General features: G+C 45.1%; 1 protein-coding gene across 1 annotated transcript; it reads right to left on the bottom strand.

Moving 5' to 3' along the window:
- Window positions 1–1,951: 1,951 nt before the first annotated feature.
- LOC115314132 (acetylcholine receptor subunit beta-type unc-29) lies at window positions 1,952–23,104 on the bottom strand. Its single transcript, XM_029973197.2, has 6 exons — window positions 23,041–23,104; window positions 17,551–17,708; window positions 17,431–17,475; window positions 13,350–13,459; window positions 9,453–9,961; window positions 1,952–2,271 (listed from the first exon to the last, which is right to left on the bottom strand). The coding sequence occupies exons 1-6, from the start codon at window positions 23,102–23,104 to the stop codon at window positions 1,952–1,954; spliced, it is 1,206 nt and encodes a 401-aa protein (XP_029829057.2).
- Window positions 23,105–23,433: the final 329 nt, after the last annotated feature.

Here is a 23,433-nt window from a genome sequence, read left to right as displayed (position 1 = left end):
GCGTACGCGGTTGCAACCTCGTACCAGCGTCTAGAAAGTTCTTTCGGAGAACTCCGACGCTAAATTTAGAGCGCTTTTGAAACGCTCCCCGCTTCTTTCTTGGTCGTGCAAAATTAAGAACTGTTATATTATATTTATTATGCCGAGAATATTCGCCGTTACTCTCAGATGACTTTATGATATCGCTATGTCTTCCTTGTTAGCCTTCGCAAGTTCGGTTATCTTTTTAGTTTGACTGCACTGTAAACATTCTTGTATATATTTCCTTGGAAGTATCATACTTTACGAAACCAACACTTGTTTTGGAGTAGCCGGTAAAGCGTTTTACTTCTTATGAAATAAACACCTATGAATTCATTTCTCTTCAGTAAACTCCCGCGAATAAAAAAAAATGAAAAAAATTGCCATTAATTGTTTTTGTCGTTTTCGTTTTTTAAGGTGTCCTTTGGATTAACTATCTTACTAATACACTCTATAGATCTTTTCAAGCAGCCGCTCTTCGAGAGCTAGTCTGGTAACCGTGGATGGCAAGCGCTTTATTCGGACGCAAGTCTGGAAATCGTGGGTACGCCTCAGCAATGCTATCACACTGTGCGAGAATACAGGGTAGTGTTGGGTCCGAAGCGGCTCGCGTGAAACGTGTGGTGTAGATCGCTATAGCGATCTACACCACACAATAAACTTATCACTCATGCTTATTTCCCCAGATCTCTTACAAATATGTTGCTCTTCTTGCGTGTTTGAAGACAGTAAAATTATTTTTCAATGCCTACAAAAACTGACGTTGCGTGTGATGGCGGTGCGAAGATGTACGCGTCATCACACGTGGCGTCGGTGCTTGGGAGGCATTGAAAAATAATCAATAAAAATGAGTGATAAGTGTATTGCATGCACAGCGCCAAAGACGCTCACATTGGCCGAGAAACGATTTCAGTACGATGATACTCCTTAGCGATCTTGGTGCGACTGGTTTTAAGGACCCTTTCGAAGCTTCGAAAGGGTCCAAAATGGCGATCACTATTGCAACCGACAGCGATGAGCCAATCGCCTTGAGAGATTTTGTCGTCTGTAGGTTTGTAGTTGTTTGTGTCCGGCTAGCAGGTGCGAAGGCAATGGCGCTTCTTTCCTAGATCCAGTGACTGTCGCACGAGCGCACGGAAATGGGGGAAAGTGTACCGCGTTGGGCTAGCTTGCGAGGCTGCCCCTTTCTCATCACTCTCCTTTATAGACCAACTCAACTCACTGACGTCACCACAGTGTGGTGGCGCTGCTGTCGGCACTGCGCATGCGCAGGCGCTTCGCTCCTCCCGAATTTGGTTTCTGCACAATGCGTTTCTTAAATTATCAATGATTATAGTTTGAAGATCGCCGAGTCGCATATCGCTTGATGGATGGTGTTGATCAGGTATTCACGATTAGATCTAACTCATTCGCAAAACCAGCGCTTTGTTGAAAGCCATGTTATACGAGGGAATTCGGAAAGGTTTGGAGCAATCCAGATTCAGCGCAAACAATGAATTTTAAGAAAAATTAAACGAAAAATTGCAGTGGCTTATCTCGGCTATGCCAGGATATACGTAGCGTGAGCTTATGCGCACAAAAATGAGAGGCGCTATCAAGCGGCTCCGGTGCAGCGTCAGACTTGGCTACTGCGCAACGGAGGCGCACAGCTGGGCACACGGCGGCGCCAGTGCGTCTGCCGCGTCTATGACGTCACTCCTCTGGAATGCGCAGACCGGCCAGGCGCGCGCGGCGGCGGCGGCTTCGGCGCGCTAGCTGTGCGCCGTGTAACGTCACTGCTCCTCGCGCTTGCGCAGCATGGCTCTTTGGGAGCCACGTGAAACTGCTCAACCTCGGCCAGTGTAGCTCAAGCTACAAAAAAAAAAAACAAAAAAAACGTCATTATAAACAAGTGTTTTTCGTTTATTTGGTACTAATACCACACGTAGATTCACCACGGCATGACGCAGAGTGTCACAATGCCGAACAGCACAAAGAACAGTTTGTCCAAGGCTTGAGCCACGAGCAGCCAGTCGCACTTCTCTATGTCGTTCCTTTTGGCGGGAAAGGGGTTTTCGGAGCCTTTCAGAATCTGGTCCGCCCTGGCGCCTTCTTGCGTAAGGCAGAGGAACTTCCCCGCCGAACTGGTGAGGAACCGGACCACTGATTCAGGCACCTTGCTCGAAATCGTGGAGGTCTCCATGTTGAGTACCAGAACCGCCGTGATTGCCGCAAGTACTTGGATCACCATCGCGTTGCCCAGGAAGAAAGCTGCAACCGAACAAAGCAAGCGGTCTAGAGACACGAACACCCCCAATTTTTTTTTTAATTTTTGTAAGGTGATTAAATATGGTGTTACAAGACCACTCAACCAATATTTTGCTACAGTGTCGCGTATATTTTTAATAAAGTAAAAAAAAAGGAAACTGCTCGAAACCGCAACCGAAACTGGTCTGGGGAGGAAGAAGAAATATAGAGGAAGAGAAAGCTACCGGAAGTCACGTGGCTGTACAACTATTTTATTCCAGTCGACGTATTTGCAGCTTTTAAGAAGTCACAAAAAATGGGTATATTTTTGTTTATTTTTTGTATTGAGTACGTGCCTTCGAAGACCCACGACTTTGATTGTCGTTAGTGGCTGTGTCTAAACCATAGAAAACTGCACGTGACCACGGAGAAGAGAGTGAACGCGACTCAGACCGGCCAATTCTCGATCGGAGGTTTTCGGGCGAAACGAAAACAAATTTCAATCCGCAAATTGTGTTCTGGGTAGTTGGGCTCACATATGTCATGTATACATAAACCTTGGAGAGCATAAATACCCCCGTCAGTGTCCTTTTAAAAAGGTACTCCACAGATTTCTTTATCGTGTCCGATTTGCTTGAAAATTTGCTAAACTCACCAACAAACATCGCTAAAATAGTATCTCAAATATTAGGTATAATCAAACCCTTCCATCGCTACTGGAAACTAATCTCCGTAAGTTTCGGTACGTTGTGAGCGGAAGTGAAAGGAAACCAATTGAACTCGCTACGGATAGCGAATCAGTCGTTCCTAGGGAAAACTGCTGCGTTCTTTTGATCTCTGCCTTCTCATCGTCGTTTGTTAACAGCACGCCATGTATGTTTCCCGATGTTCCAGTTTATGATTTTATTCCGATGGATCCAATAGTTATTGACTGGGCAGGCGTAATGAATTTAATTCAAAATATGAAGCTTTCTTCTTCTCCAGGTGACGATGGCATTAACCCCAAATTTTTGAAGAACACCGAAGTGTATTCATCTATAATATTGTCGAAGATTTTTGCACAATCATTAGAATCCTGTACGCTCCCGAACGACCGGAAGGCGGGAAAGGTGGTTCCTCTGCACAAATCAGGTAACACTCATTGTCTCAATAATTATAGATCCAATTCATTAACCAGTCTACCGTGCAAACTCATGGAACATGTCATATACTGTCATATGGTATCCTTCCTCGAAACTAATTCTTTTTTTAGTATGCATCAACACGGCTTCAGAAAAAATTACTCATGTGAAACTCAACTACTCGCCTTTACTAACGACTTATTCTCTGCTGCAGATCACTTAATCACTGTTGACTGCATTGTCATCGACTTTTCGAAAGCATTCGATAGTGTCTGTCATAGTCTGCTCCTCTATAAATTAAGTAAACTTAACATAGACCCTAATATTTTTTAAATGGATAGAATGCTTCTTGTCTAATCGCACGCAATATGTAACCGCCAATGACCATAACTCCCCTCACTGCCCTATAACGTCCGGTGTCCCGCAGGGGTCAGTGCTAGGGCCCTTACTTTCTCTTATTTATATTAACGACTTACCTAGCTGCATTTCTTCATCTATGAAACTTTTTGCTGACTATTGTGTTGTTTATCGCAAAATTCTAGAACCTGCTGATCATCATGCTCTTCAGTCTGACCTCGATAACATTTCATTTTGGTGTGACGCCTGGCTAATGAAACTTAACCCTGCCAAATGTAAATCAATGAGAATTGCACGTCATTTAAATCACATCCTACCGTGTGACTACTTACTTAACGGTGTTCGCCTAACGCAAGTTTCGTCCTACAAATATCTTGGCATTATCATTTCTGCTAACCTTTCATGGCAACATCACGTCGACTACATCACTAGTAATGCTAATCGCGCACTCGGTTATCTACGGCGTAATTTTTGTTTAGCCCTAACTAACTTGAAACTCATACTTTATAATACTTTAGTGAGGTCAAAGCTTGAATATGCATCATCAATCTGGGACTTTCATAATAACTCCATTATTCTTCAAATAGGAGCCATTCAAAACCGTTCCGCGCGTTTCATCTTCTCAAATTACTTTCGAACTGCCAGTGTCACTTCTATGAAATCTAATCTTAACTTACCCGATCTTTCATTGCGTCGTAAACTATCTCGTCTTTGTCTCTTTCATAAGGTTTATCATTTCAATTCTCTTACTCAGTGACTCTCTCTTTCTGCCACCATCGTACATTTCTTCCCGCAGCGACCATCAGTTCAAGGTTGGCGTCCCAAGCAGCCGCACCAATTTGCACTTCCACTCATTTATTCCCAAAACCCGCACAGACTGGAAGCATCGCTTCAATCACTGACACCGAACGTTTCAAAAGTGCCGTTTGCAACCATTTTTTGTAATCCCCCTGCTGTGTTTATGTTCATGTTGTATTTTTTTCTTTTTGCTTCACTACTCCTCTCTGTAATGCTTCGGCCTTGAGAGTAAATAAATGAAATGAAATGAAATGAAAAGATTATTTTTTCGCGAAGGTATTGAATTTACAGTTTTGGTCCTCACCGTGTTTTTTTCAAACTGAAAGTCTCTACTGGCAACAACGGAAAAGTGACGTCAGTGGAAAGCAGGGGTTCACTCTTTGGACTGTAGAATTTGTGCCGAACTGATTCGACGCAGTTCCATGGTGTCGAATGAATGCTTTGGAAGCTCGCTCCAGTACCCGCGCTCCAGCACGGAACAAATGATTGGCATATTCTATTTTGTTTGGACTGCTTGCTCGACTGGCAAGCCCGCCTGCCACTGATGTCAAGGCACTGGAAAGTGCGGGTATATTTGGAGGTTGGTTTTTGCAACATTTTCCTTCGCCGATTTTACTATAACTGATATGAATTTCGCGATACTAAGTAGCATACCCGAAAGGGTAAAGGCCGGGGAGTCAGAAATTATAGTTAGCTGAGGTACCTCAAGAAACCCTTATTAGATTGCTCATGTGCGTTATTCGAAAGACACGGTGCTTGCCAAGCATATGTACCGAGCATCTATGCTTGGTACATATGTATGCTTCAAGCACGTCTGCCGACAGTTTTTGCATGACTAATGTAACAGAAGAAACAGGCCTCATACAGTGCCTGCAGTTTGTTTATTCTTGTCTGAGGGACTAGCAGTGTTACCACGGCTTTATCATCACATTCCGACCACGAAGACGAGAGAGAGAGAGAATATCTTTATTGAAACAGAGAGTTTAGTCTGAGCTTTGCACTCTAACAGGCTTCTCTGTGGTGGGGAAGGGGAGGGGGGACAGAAAGACGATCGACAAAGGGTCAATGATGATGAGATGAAATGTTAAAATATATACACGCTATAGTGTCTAGTTTCAGGATGGGAAATGAGAGAAAGATGATAAAAATAATTATAGCACTGTCAGTAAGTCAATGTCTTCGAGGAATTTAAAGAGGGCCTTTAAGGCTGTTCGATGTTTCTTAGCAGGCCAAGGTCCGAGGAGCTTTGGCAGATCAAAAGGTCTGCAGTCCAGAGCATTCGTAGAATTTTTGTAAACTTTGCGTTCATTTTCATATGCTTGACATGTGAGTAGAATGTGTCTGATGGTTTCCGGCGCACCGCATTTCTCACAGTCCGGAGTCGCGTGTTGTTTTATTTTAAAGCGATAGTTCTTCGTGTAGGCACAGTTGAGGCGAAGTCTATGGACAAGAGCTTCTAATTTTCGTGGTAGGTCGCTTGGTAGTCGTGTTGTTAATAAAGGGTCTATGTCATAGAGAAATTTGTAGTTAGAATCCGGTGAGGACCAAAGCATCTCACGTGCACTTTTTGCAATTTGCCTTGTCAGAGATGTACAGTCGCCTTTCGTGTAAGGAACCATTCGTGTTGAGACGTGCTGGTGGGCTCTCTTGGCTGATTTGTCAGCGCATTCGTTACCTCGTATACCGGAATGTCCTGGTATCCATTGAAATGTAATTTGGTGACCGTATTCGAATGCCAGGTGGTGGTACTCAGCTATTTCTAGGGAAGAAATCGAATACATGGATTTCTTTCCAATAGGACTGAGCGACTGTAAAGCGCATTTTGAATCTGTAAATAAGGTCCATTGTTGTGGTGGTTGTTTACATATATACTTGATTGCTTCCCTAATTCCGTGAAGCTCAGCGGCTGTTGATGATGTATGATGGTTTAGACGACAAGATCTTGCAAGAAATCTCGATGGAACGAAGAATGCTGACGATGAAGTTGTCGCCGTTGTTGAGCCATCGGTATATATGTGCGTTGTTCTAGTGTAAGTTTCATATATGTAACTCATTACAAGTTGTAGGATAACTAAGCTACTCTGTTGGTGTTTTGCAATGATTCCGGGGATGTTTAGATTAATATCCAGTTTTCGAAGCGTCCATGGAGGTATTTTGGAGTATTCGGTAAAAGTTGCCTGCTTTGGAATATTGTCAATATTTTGGCCTAAAGCATCCCCGTAGCTGGAGTTTGGACGTTTTATGTGTATTTTAGAAAGATAGTGATTCTTATGCTGAATTTTATGGCGTAAATGAATTCGTACTATTTCTTGTTTCTGTAACACTTCCAGAGGAAGGCATCTGGCTTCTGCTACCGCGCCAGGTCCAGATGAACCTCTTGGTAGACCAAGGCAGATTCGAATGCATTTGTTAAGCGTCCCTTGAAGCTGTCGTTTACTCGTCAGGCTAATATTTGTTAGGTGTGGAATAGAGTGTCTTATTAGACCTTCAACCAGAGATTTATACAGTAGAATCATTGATCTGCAGTTACATCCCCAAGCTGTTCCTGCGAGGCAGCGTAGTACATTGGTTGCTGCCGTGATTCGCTTTTTTAGAGAATTAACTTCTTTCGTCCATGAGAGATTTCGATCAATGTTGATCCCTAAAAATTTATGTACTGCGACGTAAGGAACTGTATGTCCGCCTAAAAGGATCGGATACTTTTCCATAGATTTCTTCGTAAATGCCATGGCAACTGTTTTCTTGGGAGAGATCTGGAGGCCTTTGGAACCTAGAAAACTTGCCAATATATAGAGAGTCTTTTGCAGCCGCAGCTTTACAGTTAGCCTTGAGCGGAAAGTAGACCATACGCAGATGTCATCTGCGTAGATGCTAATACTAACTCCTCGGGGAAGATGCTTTTTTAATGCTATCAGTGTGATATTGAATAGAGTTGGACTTAGTATTGCACCCTGAGGTACTCCTTTGACAATATCAAAATAGTTGGAATTTCCTTCTGAAGTATCAATGTAAATTTTTCTGCACTTGAGATAATCGTATATCCATTTATAAATGCGTCCTCCAAGTCCTAGATCTGCGAGAGCCATTAATATTGCCTCATGCTGAACAGAATCGAATGCTGCTGTTATATCTAAAAACAATGCAGTGGTTGTGTGACCTTTGGCTCTGCCTTCTTCGACACTCGTTGTAAGATCAATAATGCAGTCTGTGGATGACCGTCCGCGGCGGAAGCCATTCGTTTGCTGTGAAAAACATTTGTTTTGTTCTAAAAACCATGAAATTCTACCGAGTACCATTTTTTCCATTAGCTTTCCTATACAACTCAAGAGTGCAATTGACCGGAAAGATTCGAGACAAGTGGGCGGCTTACCAGGCTTCAAAATCGGCACAATCTTTGCAATTTTCCACTCTTGTGGTAAGGCTCCTTTGATCCAGGAATTGTTGTAGTGTTCAAGAAGTCTGAGTTTTGAATGTTGGGATAGGTGTTTTACGGCGTTATACGTAATGCCATCTCTACCTGGTGCTGAATTAGTTGTATCTTGAATTGCGGCATTTAGCTCATCAATAGTGAAGAGCAAATTTAGACTTTCGTTTGTTGCAGCAGGTATGGCTCGACAGCTCGACTCTGGGAGATATCCCGGAGTCGAGATAGCATTACTATGTGTACCGCCACTTGTTAGGAAAGCACAGTAATTGTTCGCAGTGTCGACTTCACTTTGATTTTCACTTAGTGCCACGAAGACGACGACATTCATTACTACGGTCAATGACAGCACGCAAAACGGCGGGGCCTCTCTCTCGGATGCCCTGCCACCAGCACGCGCTCCTTGCCTTTCGCCCTGCTTTGGCTGCGCGTGCACGCTCGAGGCACACGACACGCAGAAGTGTTATCGAGAGCAGAAAGCTTGCGCGGGAGGCTGGACAATTGAAAGACCTTCCTGCCGTTTTCGCCCTATCGGTGACTGTAGGGAGTTTTCGCGCATCATTTGCGCCGTCTCGTCAAGCTCTCCTCAAGCGGCTACGAGATACGGATCTCTACGAACAAGTCTAGCGGCGCGCATGCGCAGTAGCCGCGTCTTCGTAGTGGACAGCGCAGTAGGGAGGGGTGAGCAGTGATACGAAAACTCTCTGATATTTTTAGGGGTCACTGCGGTGTTCCGTTCCAAAGGGAACGACAACTTGGCAACGAGGACCCGATGGCCTGTTGGGCTTTTGAAGGGACTTCATAAATCGGTTCCTTAAGGTATCGCGCTACAATTTACTACAGAGGTGACCCTAGGCGGTGAATTTGACGAATCAACATTTCAAAGCATGAACATACTTAAATAAAAGTTAAGAAAAAGGGACGCTAGTTTCTTATACTACGGCGCCCGTCTTCAAACGGCACGCGCCTGATCTGTGCAACAGCCGACACTTGGCAATCGCGGTTCACGAGAAGTTCGAAATCACATTCATAAGTGCTCCGCGGAAAAGTAGACGCTCCGAATTTTTTTTGTAGTGTAGATGTTATTCACTTGCCGCCATTGCTGAGCATGGTGCTGCTGAGCGCGTGCTGAGAGCCAGATTCCTGAACGGCTCCGCAATGTGCGTTTCACATCCTAGGAATTTTGTCTTCTTAGTGTCAAATAATAACCAGGAGCTGATGATACGAAGCGTGAAAGGAACGTGTTCAACTATTTGACGAGTACCACATAGCAGGCTCTGGGTGTTGCGTCGGGGTGCCCGTCTAGGAATGTAAGTACCTAACTGTTAACCGACGTCTCTTGAAACCTGACATTTCACACTGATAGATGTATACAATAGAACTCAAGATTCACACATTATAGGTACCCTCACCTCTCTCTCTTTCTCTCTTTCTTTCTCACTTTCTCTTTTTAAAAATTTAGACAAAGACATGAATGACACCATTGCTTAGGACCAAAAACCCACCTAGCTTAGGAACTGCTGAGGACGTCTTCAGCAGCGCCGTGATCCGCTGGAGCATCAGCATGACAAGCAGCAGGTTGATGCACGCCAAAGTCAGCCTGCGGCTAGAGTTGGCAGGCATCCAGAAACCCAGAAGCATCATGATGACCGACGCGATCCAGGGCAGGGTTGCAGTGTAGCGATGATGACTGCCACGCCTCCTCATTCCTATGGCTATGTCCAGGCTCGTGTTGTTGAGCAGCCTCCCTTGGGACGTGTCCAGGAAGCTGATTTGCCACTCCGAACTTTGGTTGGTCACGCTGAGGCTCATGATACTCTCACCGCCCAGCCTGACCTCTTCGTCCCCGTAAGTTAACAAAGCAAAGCGCATGCGGCAAACCTGGCTATCAAACGGATAGTTCGTGAGATCCATCGAACAGGGTATCCTGACCGTGGCTGGCGGGCAGCACCACACGTCTCCGTCGTGGTGCAAGTAGACCATGATCGGCTCCGACGCGTAATCATCGGATCTTCTAAAAAAAAGTAAAACATGATGGGAGTTGGTACCCTGCCCAAGGTGTGCGTGTATATGAATAGTGGTTTCAATCGAATAGCGCTGCGTTATTCGCAGCTTCATAGTAGAAGAGAAGGCCAAGCCATACCTGCTCTTCTCTACAGTACTAAACCTAAACGTCTTTCGATTAGAAGTATTCGCACACCCCTAGTTTAAAGTTATTGAATACCGTCAAAGATCCCTGCTTAATGACGTGTGATTGGAAACAAAGAGACGATTTGGTTTCCTATAGTTTAATTAGTATTATGGCAATGGCATGCTGAAGAGTACTCGTATCACCAAAGTTGCTCTTGTTAAGTCGGAGAGCAGTGTTACTTGTTTTTCTGCGCAGTGGGACAAGGTCATTATCTCCATTTACACGTGACACATGAACGGTCATATTTCAGCAGCGTCCACTTTTGCGGTCATTAATTTATGGTCAAGTCGATGCTATTTATTTTGACCTTTCGAAAGTATTCGATAAGTTGAATCAGACCTTGCTATTGTTTAAGTTGTCACGAATCGGGTATTTACCCTATTCTCTTGAGGAGGTTTGGAAGCTACTTGACCGATCGTCGCTGTATCGTGCGTATTATAAATTCCTTATCTAATAATTTTTGTCTGTTGTCTGGGGTACCTCAAAGCTCTAATGTGGGATCACTACTGTTTTGTTTTTTTATTTGATATAGCCACTTGTGCCGTCAATTCAAGGGTGCTCTCATTCGTTGATGATATCAAACTTTTTAAGAGTATCAGCTCGATTGATGATTGCAAACTGTTACAAAGCGATGCCTCGCGTATTCTAACCTTCTACTTGGACAATTTCTTTGTTATTAATCCTGATAAAACGAAGGTCTTTTTTTTTCAGTAAAAAACGAGATATTGTGCCTTATTCATATTATCCTGATGCATTGCACGAGTGTCAATGTGTAGTGCTTTGACTTTGACGGAATGTGCTTTGATAGTTCTCCTTTCTTTTAGTTGTCATGTCGCTTATATGCTTGTTCTGCAGTTTGAATGCTAGGAATGATGAATCGTTGAACTATAAATTTGACGAGTCATGCTTGCTTACTTTCTTTATTTTGCTTTTTTTATCATATCAAGACTAGACTCTGGCTTTATTGTGTGGAATTCACTTAGTGCAAGCGATGCAGCGAAAATTTAATATGTTCAGCGGCGCCTTGTCCGTATACAGTTTATGACAGACATCGTAGGTCGAACGACTTTCTATTGTCATGAGCCACTTCTTGCTAAATTCGGTCTGCAGGGTTTATTCGCCAGAAGGCTGTATCGCGATATGTTATTTTTGCACAAAAGATTTCACAGCGACTTAAACTCTCAACTTCAGTGCACTGTGAATTTAAACCTTACTTTTTAGCCTCACAATCAATGCATGGCATGAGCCATAACAAGAATGCAGACATCTGTGAATAGCTTTAGTCATGGGCATATAGACATGTTCGACAACTCTGTGAATTTCGGAAGGAGGCTGCACGACATGATTTTTTTTTTTTTTTAAATCTTTAGTGGCGCGTTTTCAGTTCTTGTCGCATGTAAGTTCAGTACGTGTCTCTGTTATATTCGTCACTTATATTCAAGCATGTTTTATATATGAATTAATTTTTATTGTGCCACAATACAGACATATACTGGTTGTTTATGGGCACAGAATAAATAAATTATTATTATGATGATTAGCGTATTCATAACCAGATTTCGTTGTGCCTTAATACGAGCGAACCCGCGCACAGTGTTAATGTAGTCGTATAAGTTTCGAACCATATCGATGCTTGTGCTTTGTAGTAACCGTAACTGGAAACGGGTAAGGTTTGATGTTGGTGCGCCGTGATCAGTTGGATGATTTAGAAAAGCAAAATAAAAACGTGTATAGACAGAAAAAAAAAGAACTCTGCGTACGCACGAAATGTTTTTGCACGTCATAAAGGGATAAATGATCAACACCTGTGTGGCGCATTCGTAAATGGATTAATAATTATCATCACATAAACAACTTTTCATTGTGCTGTTAGTCTCTTGGCGCAATCATGCGATTAAACTCTCAGCATTCCATTCATAAATGTAATTAGCCCTTGAAATCACATTGTATTTCTTTTACATTTGTTTTTTTAAGTTAATGAGTCTTGTACTGGATAGCGATTGCACACCTTTGAGCAAGCGTTAGTGCAACCGAAAAGACTGCTTTTAGCTTATGTCAGTTTTGTATTCTTGTCTCAATAAGGTGAAACAGACTCGTCATTGTTTGCTCATTATCCTGAGCTCCTTTTGGCACCTACGCGTGTCTCTGTCATTTAATTTGAGCCTTTATCCGAAACGTAGACAGTATTATTACCGTAATGTTTATCACGAACTATACTTTGCTTTCTCCGCAACGCTGCAAAGAGCGAACGCTACGGCCCCTTCAAGCCAATCAGAGTGACGGAAGCGAAACACGTGACAGTCTTTACCAAAGGTACAAGGGTGGAGAAAGGGAGAAAGTGGAGCTCTCCCTCTTACCCGGACCATCTTTTGCGTGACCCAGTCGTTGTTTTTCTTCCACTAGAAGATTAGCCCGTCACTCAAATTCCGCACACAAATCGGCTTTCCTTTCTCTCTCTCTCTCTCTATCCCGTCCATGGCTTTGCTTTGACAGCACTGGTTGGCATGTTGGAACCGAAGTATTCGTCGTTTGCCCAGTTGCGATGAGACCAGAAGGTCACGGGAGAAAGTGTCAGCGACGGAGCGCGACTCACTTGCCGACGCTCTCTCCGATGGTTTGCTCGTACATCGTACGAAAGACACCGCGTTCGTTGCAGACATGACAGAAGAATCGGCGGACACGTCCGAAGCATGATCGAAAAACGACTGCTTTACGCATATGCGCGCTTCAAACATGTTTGCTGACGGTTTTTGTGTGACCAAGGGTAACATGTCCGTCATACTAGGAAACAACACGCCCCAGCCAGTGTCTGCAAGCTGTCTTTTGAATGATGTCTGAGCAGTGTGACCGCAGTTTTGCGTTTGTCAGTTTTAGAGATTCATTCAGGTTGCTTTTATTGGGACGGGTGGCGTCCAATTGTGCGTCCAAGCTTTTTTTAAATTTATTTTAATTTGTTGGATTATTACCTTAACCTCAAGACCATGCGTCACTCGCAAGTAGTAGACATAGAACCATCCAACTTTCAGTTTAGTTTTTAAACACCATATTTGAAATTAAGGTAAAGAATAAGAAAAAATAACGTAAATAAAAAAAAAATCTGTAATTTTCGTGTGCTGTGCGGTTTGCTAAAAAATGTAAAACTCACGAACTTTTTATTTTTTTTTCTGTTTTGCTTACGAAGTTTAGTTTGTGCCACTTAACTTGAACTTACGTGTTGACAATTTCTATATCCGGATACCAGATCTTGCTCGGGGAAACATTGATGTTCTTGAGCCCTCCGTAGTCGTCCGGATCCCACACAAGAGCGGGGTCGTACCAGTTCTGTAAAGCGTAAAAGTAGGTATGTTTTTTTCTTTTTTTTTAAGCATGAAGCTTATCAGTACGCACTCTAACCGCTCATTCACACTGGAAGCGGATCCGCGTTCGCAAAGCCGTTGCGAACGCGGTTGTATAAAGATCCAGTACAATTGCACGCGCACTTAATGTCATCGAGTGCGCGTGCAATTGTACTAGATCTTTATACAACCGCGTTCACAACCGCCTTGCGAACGCGGATCCGCTTCCAGTGTGAATGAGCGGTAACCGCTCATTCAAACTGGAAGCGGATCCGCGTTTGCAAAGCGGTTGCGAACGCGGTTGTATAAAGATCCAGTACAATTGCACGCGCACTTAATGACATCGAGTGCTCGTGCAATTGCACTGGATCTTTATACAACCGCGTTGGCAACCGCTTTGCGAACGCGGATCCGCTTCCAGTATGAATGAGCGGTAAAGGGTTGCAACTTCACTGAAAGAAGGTCCGGTCGTCGTTGAAGTTTAAGTCAGCTATGCATTTATATACACTATTTACAGACAATTGATGATCCACGGGAGGCAGATAAACCGGATGACGCTGGCTGCTCGGTCCCTCTTGTCGTTGGTCCTTCTCGCGCTAAATCATCTCGCTCTTTTCTTCTTCCTTCTTTGTTTCTGAGGTTTCTACACACTGCCCTCCAAATGATCTTTCATCTTACACCTGAGTAGTAAAAACTTAAAAAAAAAACAGTTGAATGGGCTTTTTAACTTATTCCGCTGGCAAACCTGATTGTGCCGGGGCGTATTTCCCCATCTCTACCGCAGAAAACCTCTTCACCGTTGTTTAAGACGCCGGCTGTCTTTGAGGAAGATGAAATCTCCAACTTTTATGTTGTGAGGTTTTAGAGTGGTCGACCATTGTGTACATATACTTCTTAATTCCATTAAGTATTGTTTTGACCACCTCATCCAAAATTGTCCGAAAACCTCTTCACGATGTTTCCACAACCGGCGAAGGGGGTCTGCAGAAGCATGGAGAAACTCTGTAACATGAGGTGTCGGGAGAGAGGTCGACCTCTTGCCCGTAAGAAACCAGGGGGGCTATGCTGCGCTTTTTGCACTCCCAGGAGACTAGGGAGAGGGAAGTGACGTCTACGACACAGCAAACGCAGATTGGGTGTTGATTTCGTTTTCTTCTATCAACATCCAATCTGCATTTGCTGTGTCGTTGACGTCACTTCCCTCTTCCAAGTCTCCTGGGAGTGCAAAAAGCGCAACATAGCACCCCTGCCTGGTGACAATGCCTCTGTTTTACCGACATCGTTGTAAACGTAATTAAGAGGTTGCGAATTTACAACCACTCCTACTTTTGTCAATACAGTGTAGAGTTTGTTCGCCTTCAGGCTCCTGCACCCACGGGCTTTTTGTTTTTTAGCGAGAGCTTGACTGAGCGAATGAGACGTTCATAAAATCCTCCCCACCATGGAGCTCGTTCGAGGATGAACTTCCATTTAATCTTTAAGGAGGTCATTTGATTTTCAACTTGTTTGTTCATGCACCAGAGTCGTTACAAGCAGAGTTTTGCTTGTATAGTGAATGCAGCCAGCATTCCGAGAGGGTCGTACATCCTTGCTGTTGTCTGCAATACGGCCCGCTTTGTGTCCATTCGTTGCTGAGAGAAGATAGTGACGCTGTTTGGTGTAAATGACAGTATGTTCAAAGTAAGGTTCCGCGTGAGTCCAAGTATTTTAAAGACGCCTGGTAGTTCACCGAGTGTTACTTGTTGGGTCTCGCTCTTGTTTAACTTCTCCAAGACTTCTGCAGAGTTGGACGACCATTTGTGCAGCTTCATGGAAGCAATGCTGAAGATGTCATTGGCTTTGGAATACATCCGAAGAGCTTGTTCTTCGTTCTCAGCGCCCTTCAGTATGTCATCAAAGTAGATCGATTTCAGCAGTTCCTGAGCAGTTTCAGGGTATTGTGAGATCATGCGTTTCAGATGATGTTGTACTATCGCTACAAAAAGAAAGAGACTTGACGTCGTGCCAAACGGAACTCTGGTCATTCTCCAGGTTTGGATCTTCCGGTCAGGACGATCGACCATTGGTGCGCTCTCGAGCCACAGGAATCATAAGGCATTCCTGTCTTTCGGGTTGACAGAAATTTGAAGGAACGCCTTCTTGATATCTGCAGTGAGCGCAGTTTTATGTCTCCTTAAGTTTAGTAGTAGATCTACAAGATCGGCCTTGAGGTTAGGCTCCCTTTTTCCAGATTCGCAATCAATGACTTCGATCGGAATCCGTGTGACGAAGCGTCGAAGACTACGCACAGCTTGGTGTTTGACTTTCCTTGATAACTGGTTGGTGCGGTATGTAGTAGACGTTATCGTCATTCATTTCAATTTATACCATTTCCGTCATCAATTCTTTGTCATACATTCTTATGGCGGCGTCGCACGAGTTCAGAATCTCTTTATTGAGCCCGAGTCTTTTCGTCAGTTGAAACAGTCGTTTTTCGTCAATTTCCTTGTTCTTCTGGAGGTGGAGGAGTTGTTTCTTGCCTTTCCTTCAAAGACAGTTTGTGCGGAGTCGATTAAATTGTGGCTTTGGATTTTTGAGACACCGATAGCTTCCAAATCCCAGAATTTTTGTATAGGATGACCTCTGGGTCACTCGTTATCGCTGAAATTTGGAGGACCGCTCTTTGTGAACACTTCACCCCTGTAGTACTTATTGTCATGGGACAGTGTACCATTCATCATAACGTCGCCTGATGGCCTTGAGATTGTCGGTGAGTTTTGTCACTTGAGTAGTGACAAAATCCTAATATTACTCGGCTCCGTTGAGAATGTTTATCGTGTCGGAATTTCCGTCGACTGCACTTGTATGTTCCAATCGACGTGGCTCTTTCATAACCCCTTCATTCGGATGGAGAAATTGCTGATCGCCAATAATGCCTGTTTCCAGAGCTTTGATGTTGTACGTACGTCCATCCATCATGCTTGCTTTTTAGAGTATGAGGACCTTCCGAAAGCTCTTCTTGTGGCTGTGGCCACCGAAGTATCCCACTGTCGGGCATTCGTTACCCACTATCTTGCAACCAGGTCTTCTTGATAAGTCTTCCGTTATGATTCATGAAGGATCTCCGACTACCACTATCAAAGAGCACTCGAGACATCATCTTGCTTTGACTTCCAGAAATCAACGCTTCGGCTGTTTGCAGCAGTGCGATCTTGTTGCTGCGGGCATTGGCCGTCGCTTTTAGTTGAACTGGAGTCGCCTCGACTGCGCGTTTTTGCTCGGAGCTCTTGAAGGTGGGGTCGCACACCGTGAAGCGTGCCAGCCATGAAATATTTAGACGTGATCCTCCTTCTACAGTTCTTGGGCATGTGATTTAAGAAAATGCAACGAAGCACCTGCCATTTTGTGTTGTTTTTGTATACTTCGTTTCAGCTTCGGTCCAGACGCAGCCAAAGCTACAAGCGCGAGCTCCGGGCTTTCAGCATCCCTGCCAAGCACGCGCGCTCGTGCAGTGCAAGCACTGTTCTGGGCCACATGCTCGCGCTTGTAGCATCGGCTGCGTCTGGACCGAAGCTGAAACGAAGTATAGAATCGTCTTGTTTTTGCTTAATTGTATGGTCGAAGGGCATTCCTCCGCCCTGTGTTTCTTAGAATTGCAAATGGAGCGCGACGTTCCTCTACTTATTTGCTGTAATAATGAGAACGCGGATGACTTCATTCCAGACTGCGTGGCAGAATGTTTTCTACTCTCCTTTAGGAGCTAAGTCTAATCCCATGTATTCGTTTGCAGCAGCGCTCTTAGCGGGGGTCTGTGTGAAGCAGTGATGTCAGTCACACTTACGGCGTTAATTGGAGGTGCGAGCGACCAAAAGTGCACTGTAGTCGGCCCTCTACGACTGGCCACAAAAACTCACTATGACGTCTTGAGTATGTAGACTTCTACTCTCATTACTGGAAATAAGAAGACGCCAGACTTACGATGCACGGGACCATGGCGAGGGTGAACCATTCATCTTCGAGGTTCTGCGTGTACACCAGCGTTTGTAGAGTGAGTGCTTGGGGTGAATGACGTTAATCGCGTAGGGGTGATGTACCCACCATGTACGTGATGTGTCCCCCAAATAATTTTACAGTGACCTTGGTAGCTCTCGAACTGTCATTGGTGGGGCGCCGGTTGACGTCGTACTTCGACGGATCGAAGAGCTTGGCCCGTAAGAGCTGCAGGTGAGACTCGTATTCCTCGTAGGGCGTTTCGTCTGCAAAAACAACAAAGAAAATGGGTTTAAAAGAAAGTAAAACGGTGAGCGCATAACTTAGTTTTTTTCTTCTTTTTTTCATAAACGATATAAAAAGAAACCATGATTTTTTTTTCTATTTTGACAGATATTGTTTAACCATTTAGGGGTCGTCGCTGCACATGTACGGCTGTGATTACACATCTGAAAATGCTCACATAAACGGGAAACTGCTCGCATTACGAGAGGTGTTGATATATGTGAAGTCTTTAGCGAACTATAAACTTTATATTCGCACGTTTTTTCGCATTGCTGGGTTATTTTTAGTTTTCAAATTAGACACTCCGCGCACGTGATGCTCACCTCGCTTAAAGCCCCTTCATGTTTTAAAAGTAGCGCAATGTGCGTCGATGCACGAGTCACGTGCAACGTGCAGCCCTTGGGAAGATCATGGCGGCACAGCGCAGCACTGAGCTAGATATGAGACGCCATGATCTTCCCAGAAGTGGCTCGCGACACGTGTCTGGAGCATTTCCACAACAATGAATGACGCCACTTCTCCCAGGATAGAGGGGCTTTAAACTCGCCTACCGGTTGCTTGGGAGCATTGGGCGCGTTCAGTTAGCGAGCGCCAAACTCCGTACATCTGCGCTCGAGCACGCGGGTTCGGAATTAACGTAGCCTAATGACCGCACTTTCTTTTTCGTTCCGAGGCGCCATTTGACGCCTATTTTTATGTTTTTTCAGTGTTCCGGCTTTCCGGCGCGCGCTTAAACGGGGCTCCCGTCACGTCAGAAATTGTGTTTATTTGACGACGACTTCGATGAACTTGTGCGCGGAGACGGCGGCAGCAGCAAGAGCTTGCATTTGTGCTGCACGCTGTGTGTGCAACAATGGACCTTTTTCACATACCGATGGCACCCAGGTGGTGGGTACACGATTTAAAAATCGAGGACGTGACCTGCCTCCGCTACCGATTGATAATGGGAGCTACGCTACCAGTTTCTTCGCTCTCTGAGCTGCGGCGCGTGCCCAACGCGATTTTAAAGAGGGGTATCCATGGCATCCACCAAATTAAAACGCCGTATTTTTCTTTCCGTCGACTTTCTTTTTTTTGTGTAACACAATTATATATGCTGCAATTACGTGTTTTACTCGCTGATCCACAGCCTTTCTCCGAATTTCCTCGATTTATTGTGCGGACTTCCGCCGCTTGGCATCGGTCGCCTGCGCCTGCGCAGAACGCTTCCTGGAAAAGGTTCATTAGAGGTACGCCTCACGCCTTCTGAATTCTCGAAAGTCTCAAAGCATAACGGCTGAATGGCCGAATTCATCGGCTTGACTGATCCTGAAATTGTGGTAAGGCACACGAAGAACTTCAACAAGCATTCGAAGGATGTATGCATAACTGTCTACACCAGCATTTTTTTTATTCTTTTTTATTTCCCACGCTGACGAGCGACCGCACGAGCTGCCGAGTGATCGCCGTCGAAGTATCCATGTATCTAAGCAGGCGCGAGAATAGAACGCGAAGCGCGTGAGACCACCGCGAGACTGGCCGCGAGAGCGGAAACGCCATCATCTTACCGGAAACCGACCTGTTCGAGCTCTCGCGCACCATCTCCGACGACGGAGCTGGCGGAGCGCGTTCCGCCACCCGTGCGCCGGAAGTGAGACAATAAAGGCCCGTTCACACTCTTGCGACCGAGTACGACTGAGAGAGACGAGATCTCTTACAACTTCTTAAATGTTTCTAGAATGAGGGGACACACTGACATTGTGGCGCCATCTATACGGTGACCCTAGAACTGCATTTCACAAAAGCGAAGGTTTTGCGGGATTTCCGAGGTCAAATGTGCGTAACACCCATAGAAAGGCTCGTTTATAACATTGAAAAAAGTTTTTCGAGCCAAAAAAGAAAGGATATTGCGCGAGAAATAAAAAAAAACATATGCCGGACCGCCGAGTTTACACTGCTTCCCAATAGATGGCGCCAGTGTGTTATCTGGTTTATAGGGAGGCTGTAGTGAGGGTGGGCGCAACTCAAAACCTGGAGAGCGTTTGCAATTTAATGGCGGCGCCTGAGGGAGAGGATTCGAGAAAGGATATGCGCCAGTGTTGCCTGCACGAAAGCAGGCGCCCGCTCTGTTGCAACTCTGTTGCTCCATGCGCCTTTCCTTCTCTCGCCTCCCATTGCAAGCAACGAGCGCCTTGGCGCAGCCTCTCTCGCTTCCTTCTCACTCCGAGAATTGCAAACGTCGAGCGGAGAAAGCAAAGTTGCCAGACAAGCAGCAACGTCCAAGATGGCGGAATTTACCATTTTTCGCGTTAAAAAAATACTTAACCTATCGCAACAAAACTGGTGGCTATGGAAAAGTAATCATTTATACCTTGTGTAAATTATTCAAGCACCTTAATGGGCTTTTATGACCCGAGTTAGGAAAGAAAACGACCTTTTGCCCCATAGACTCCCAGCAAAATTTAGCAATTAAATGGCGTCCATGTCCCGTGATCGCTGATCTAGCAGTTGCACCCACCCTCACTTGAGCTAGAGCACTATAGACGCTTTACAGCAGCTGTGCATGGGCGCCGCCATAACTGACCTTCAGTTTTTGTTCCCTCTTATTCCGTTCGCTTCACTTCATCATTACCACAGCCGGACAGGTTATTGCCATTTTAGATGCTACTGTGTTCTTGTGTCCAGCATAGGCCCTTGTGAAGACCCGTCAACGCCCGCTTCAGTGGCTCGGCATCTCGGTAAGACAAGAGAAGGGCGGCTATGGCGGCTCAATCTGGCGCGAGTGTAAAGCGTCTATATAGCTCCTTCGGAACAGAGTAGCGCAATCTAGAACGCCGCCTCTCGGCGACTAGCGGCGAACGCCCGGAGGTTCCAACTGCGGTCAGAAATGCATAGAGAACGTGAGAAAATCGTTGTTTCTCCAGTATTGTGGGAATGTACGGAATCGCAATCATTTTTGACATAATAATGGAACACTTTAGAATAATTTGCGCTAAGTTTTGTGCCCCGCAAGGACCTGACTTTTTTTAAAAAATTGCCTGAGCGGCATCATACAGCAGACGACACGGCGACGTCACACCATTCACGTGACCCGCTCCGGCCAACCCGAAAAGCCCATCTCCGCTGCGAGCAAAAATCGTCTGCTTCAAACGCCATTGCCTTGGAAATTGCCTTCTCAAAATTTGCACACGCATCCGATATTGTTAAAACTTTGATAAAGTGTTTAGTGCTTTACTAACTTCACGACAGACTAGTTTTGAAAAGTGTGAACTCGCCGTTAATTTTTTAATCAGCCGTGTTGTGTCGACCTCCATGTATTCTCCCATAGGGCGGGCCGCCTCCTGGAACCCTGAGTACCACGTGACTCGCGCCGAGCCGCTCTGTCGGCCATGTTGTCGGCAAAACACGGGGTTCAAAGGATTGCGCTACTCTGCTCCGTAGGAGCTATATAGTGCTCTAACTTGAGCCTCCCTACTGGTTTAAGAAGTTTTAAGAAACCCAGGTTTAAGAGGTCGCAAGCAGTCGCAAGAGTGTGAACGGGCCTTAATAGGGAGTTTTAGTAGACCGCGTTTCCTTCCCCGCTAACCCTCCGCTAATGTCGTTTAGTTTAGCTCTGACCGCTGGAGCGCGCTCGGGCTCGTTAACTTAACGCGCCCATTGTCTCTCTTCCGATTCAGAATTCCAACCTAGTGAAAAGTCTTATCTGCATGAGAAATTATATTGATGCAATGAACGCATATGATCAAATAATATAATATAAAAACATATAAGAACCATACAAGGGTATACTGGAAGAAGTTATAAGAAACATCAGTTTTTATAAGTTCTTATATATTCCTGAATGGCTCTTATATGATCTTATTTGATCATATACGTTTATTGGACCGAGAAATTTCCCATACAAAAATGATTTATCACTAGGGCAACGCTTTCGGGAATTAAATTCGGAGGATTAGAGTTAATCAATCGAAAGAGGAGCTCTGCTAAGTACCTCCGGTTCGAAATCTGAAGCCGCTAAAACGTCGCGGAAGCGGACGCACCAAAAGGAAACCGAATGGAAGGAAAGTGATAAATTATCGTCTTCAGTACTTTGCTGTGATGCATCTAAACCTGAACAGCTTGCAAGCACTATACGTGCTCCTGCTAAATAATTAACAGAAAAACTTGTTCATTGACCCTTTCTTTATATTATATTATTTGAAAGCAAAACCCAACCACTAAAATCATTTCTTTTTTTTATTGTAAGAAATTTGGCCTTTCCAGGGTTAAAATCACCGGTATCCTATTCGGAGATCAAGTCGTCTGCTTCTCGTGCAGGGGTCAACATTACAAGGTTATCTCAGTAGTTGAACTGCCGCGGAGGGAGGTACCCCCGCTCACTCACTTCAATCTGTCTCCCGTCGTTTGAAGCGCCATCTACATTTCCATTTCAAAACTGTGTTTCACAGAGTACGCGGTGAAACGCCATCTAGACGCTGTGTTTCGAAACATGCTTATTCCAAAGAATCCACTGCAGTTACCATAGCAGCCGTCCGCTGCGTCAAACGGCAGGAGGCGAGCCGTGGGTGCAGAGGGGGTGGGGGGGGGGGGGGGGGTATTACTTGTCCAAGCAGCGTCTATGGGCAGTTCCGTAACTGAGCTCATCTAATAACGTTGCCAGGGGTTGCGGTTACGTCAGAACGACGCCGACTTCTGATTGGCTTTCACTGAAAGGATAGTGGGTAGTGGGCTTGCGCTCCGCATAGGAAACACATGGTGTGGCGATTGCCGAGTATCTTATTTTCGCCCCGCAACTAATCAGGTTGCCGCGTCAGTCAAGAAGAAGTCCCAAGCTCGAATCCGAAAGCAAGAAGTATGAACTTAATAAGCAACGCCCTGGGTTCCTTAAGCTGTTGGCGGCGACTGTGGCAGGTGTTCATTTTATATCGGACATTCTAAGAGGTGCTCACTGAAAGTGCAACCATCGTTGTACTGTCCCTTTAAGGCTCCGGTCCCACGGCGGCTATCTTGAACGAGCCATTAGACCGCAAAACATTATTTGAAATAAGAAACGTGAATGAAAATTAAGCCTCCAGGTGTTATTCGTTGCTCTCGCTATTCTTTACTGGTTATCTAATGCGTCCAGCATTTTCTTTTTATTTACTGTGCGGTATGAAGAGTTTCCAGCAACACTGCTCATACATCATAGAAAAGACACGGCGCTTGCTGCTGACATAATGACAGAATTATCTCCGGGTACGCCTCAATCATGTTCGAAACATGTTTGAACATGTCTGCGGACAGTCTTTGTATGCTGTATCTGGCTTAAGTGAAAGAGGCAGTAAACAAACCCACCGCATGTAACGAGTCCATGTCGCCATCCAATCAGGGCAAGGACGGTGATCCACCGGACCGCCATGGGGCTGGGGTGTCCCTTGCAGCTTTGTGTATATTAGTTCAGCGCAACAAACGCGGCGCATGCTAGACGACTTCCAGAGCTCAGGAAAGGGGGGGGGGGGGGGGGGGGGGGGGGCGAGCGAGCCATACCGAGAATCCGTGTCGGTTTCCGTGTGTCGAATTACGCTTTCAACTCTCTCTCTTTGGGGGCGTACGCAGATGTGCCAGTGTCGATTTACGCAGTTACAATATTTAGTACTCAACCTAATGTACGATTTCCCCAGCCCAGCACTCGTATGTTCGTCGCTTAGGAAAGCGAGCAAATCACGCGCCATACGCACCAACACTGAA

This window comes from Ixodes scapularis, unplaced genomic scaffold (assembly GCF_016920785.2).
Source record: "Ixodes scapularis isolate PalLabHiFi unplaced genomic scaffold, ASM1692078v2 PGA_scaffold8__174_contigs__length_109621045, whole genome shotgun sequence".
Classification (NCBI taxonomy): domain Eukaryota; kingdom Metazoa; phylum Arthropoda; class Arachnida; order Ixodida; family Ixodidae; genus Ixodes; species Ixodes scapularis.
This window is presented reverse-complemented; position numbering and strand designations above follow the sequence as displayed.

What these genes read in the sequence shown, in the direction of transcription:
- LOC115314132 (XM_029973197.2), bottom strand. Translation starts at nt 23,104, where the DNA reads ATGGCGGTCCGGTGGATCACCGTCCTTGCCCTGATTGGATGGCGACAT. An exon ending in GGGGACACATCACGTACATG is followed by an intron (nt 17,476 to 17,550) that starts GTGGGTACATCA and finishes GTGTACACGCAG; the next exon opens with AACCTCGAAGATGAATGGTT. An exon ending in TCGCCATGGTCCCGTGCATC is followed by an intron (nt 13,460 to 17,430) that starts GTAAGTCTGGCG and finishes TACGCTTTACAG; the next exon opens with AACTGGTACGACCCCGCTCT.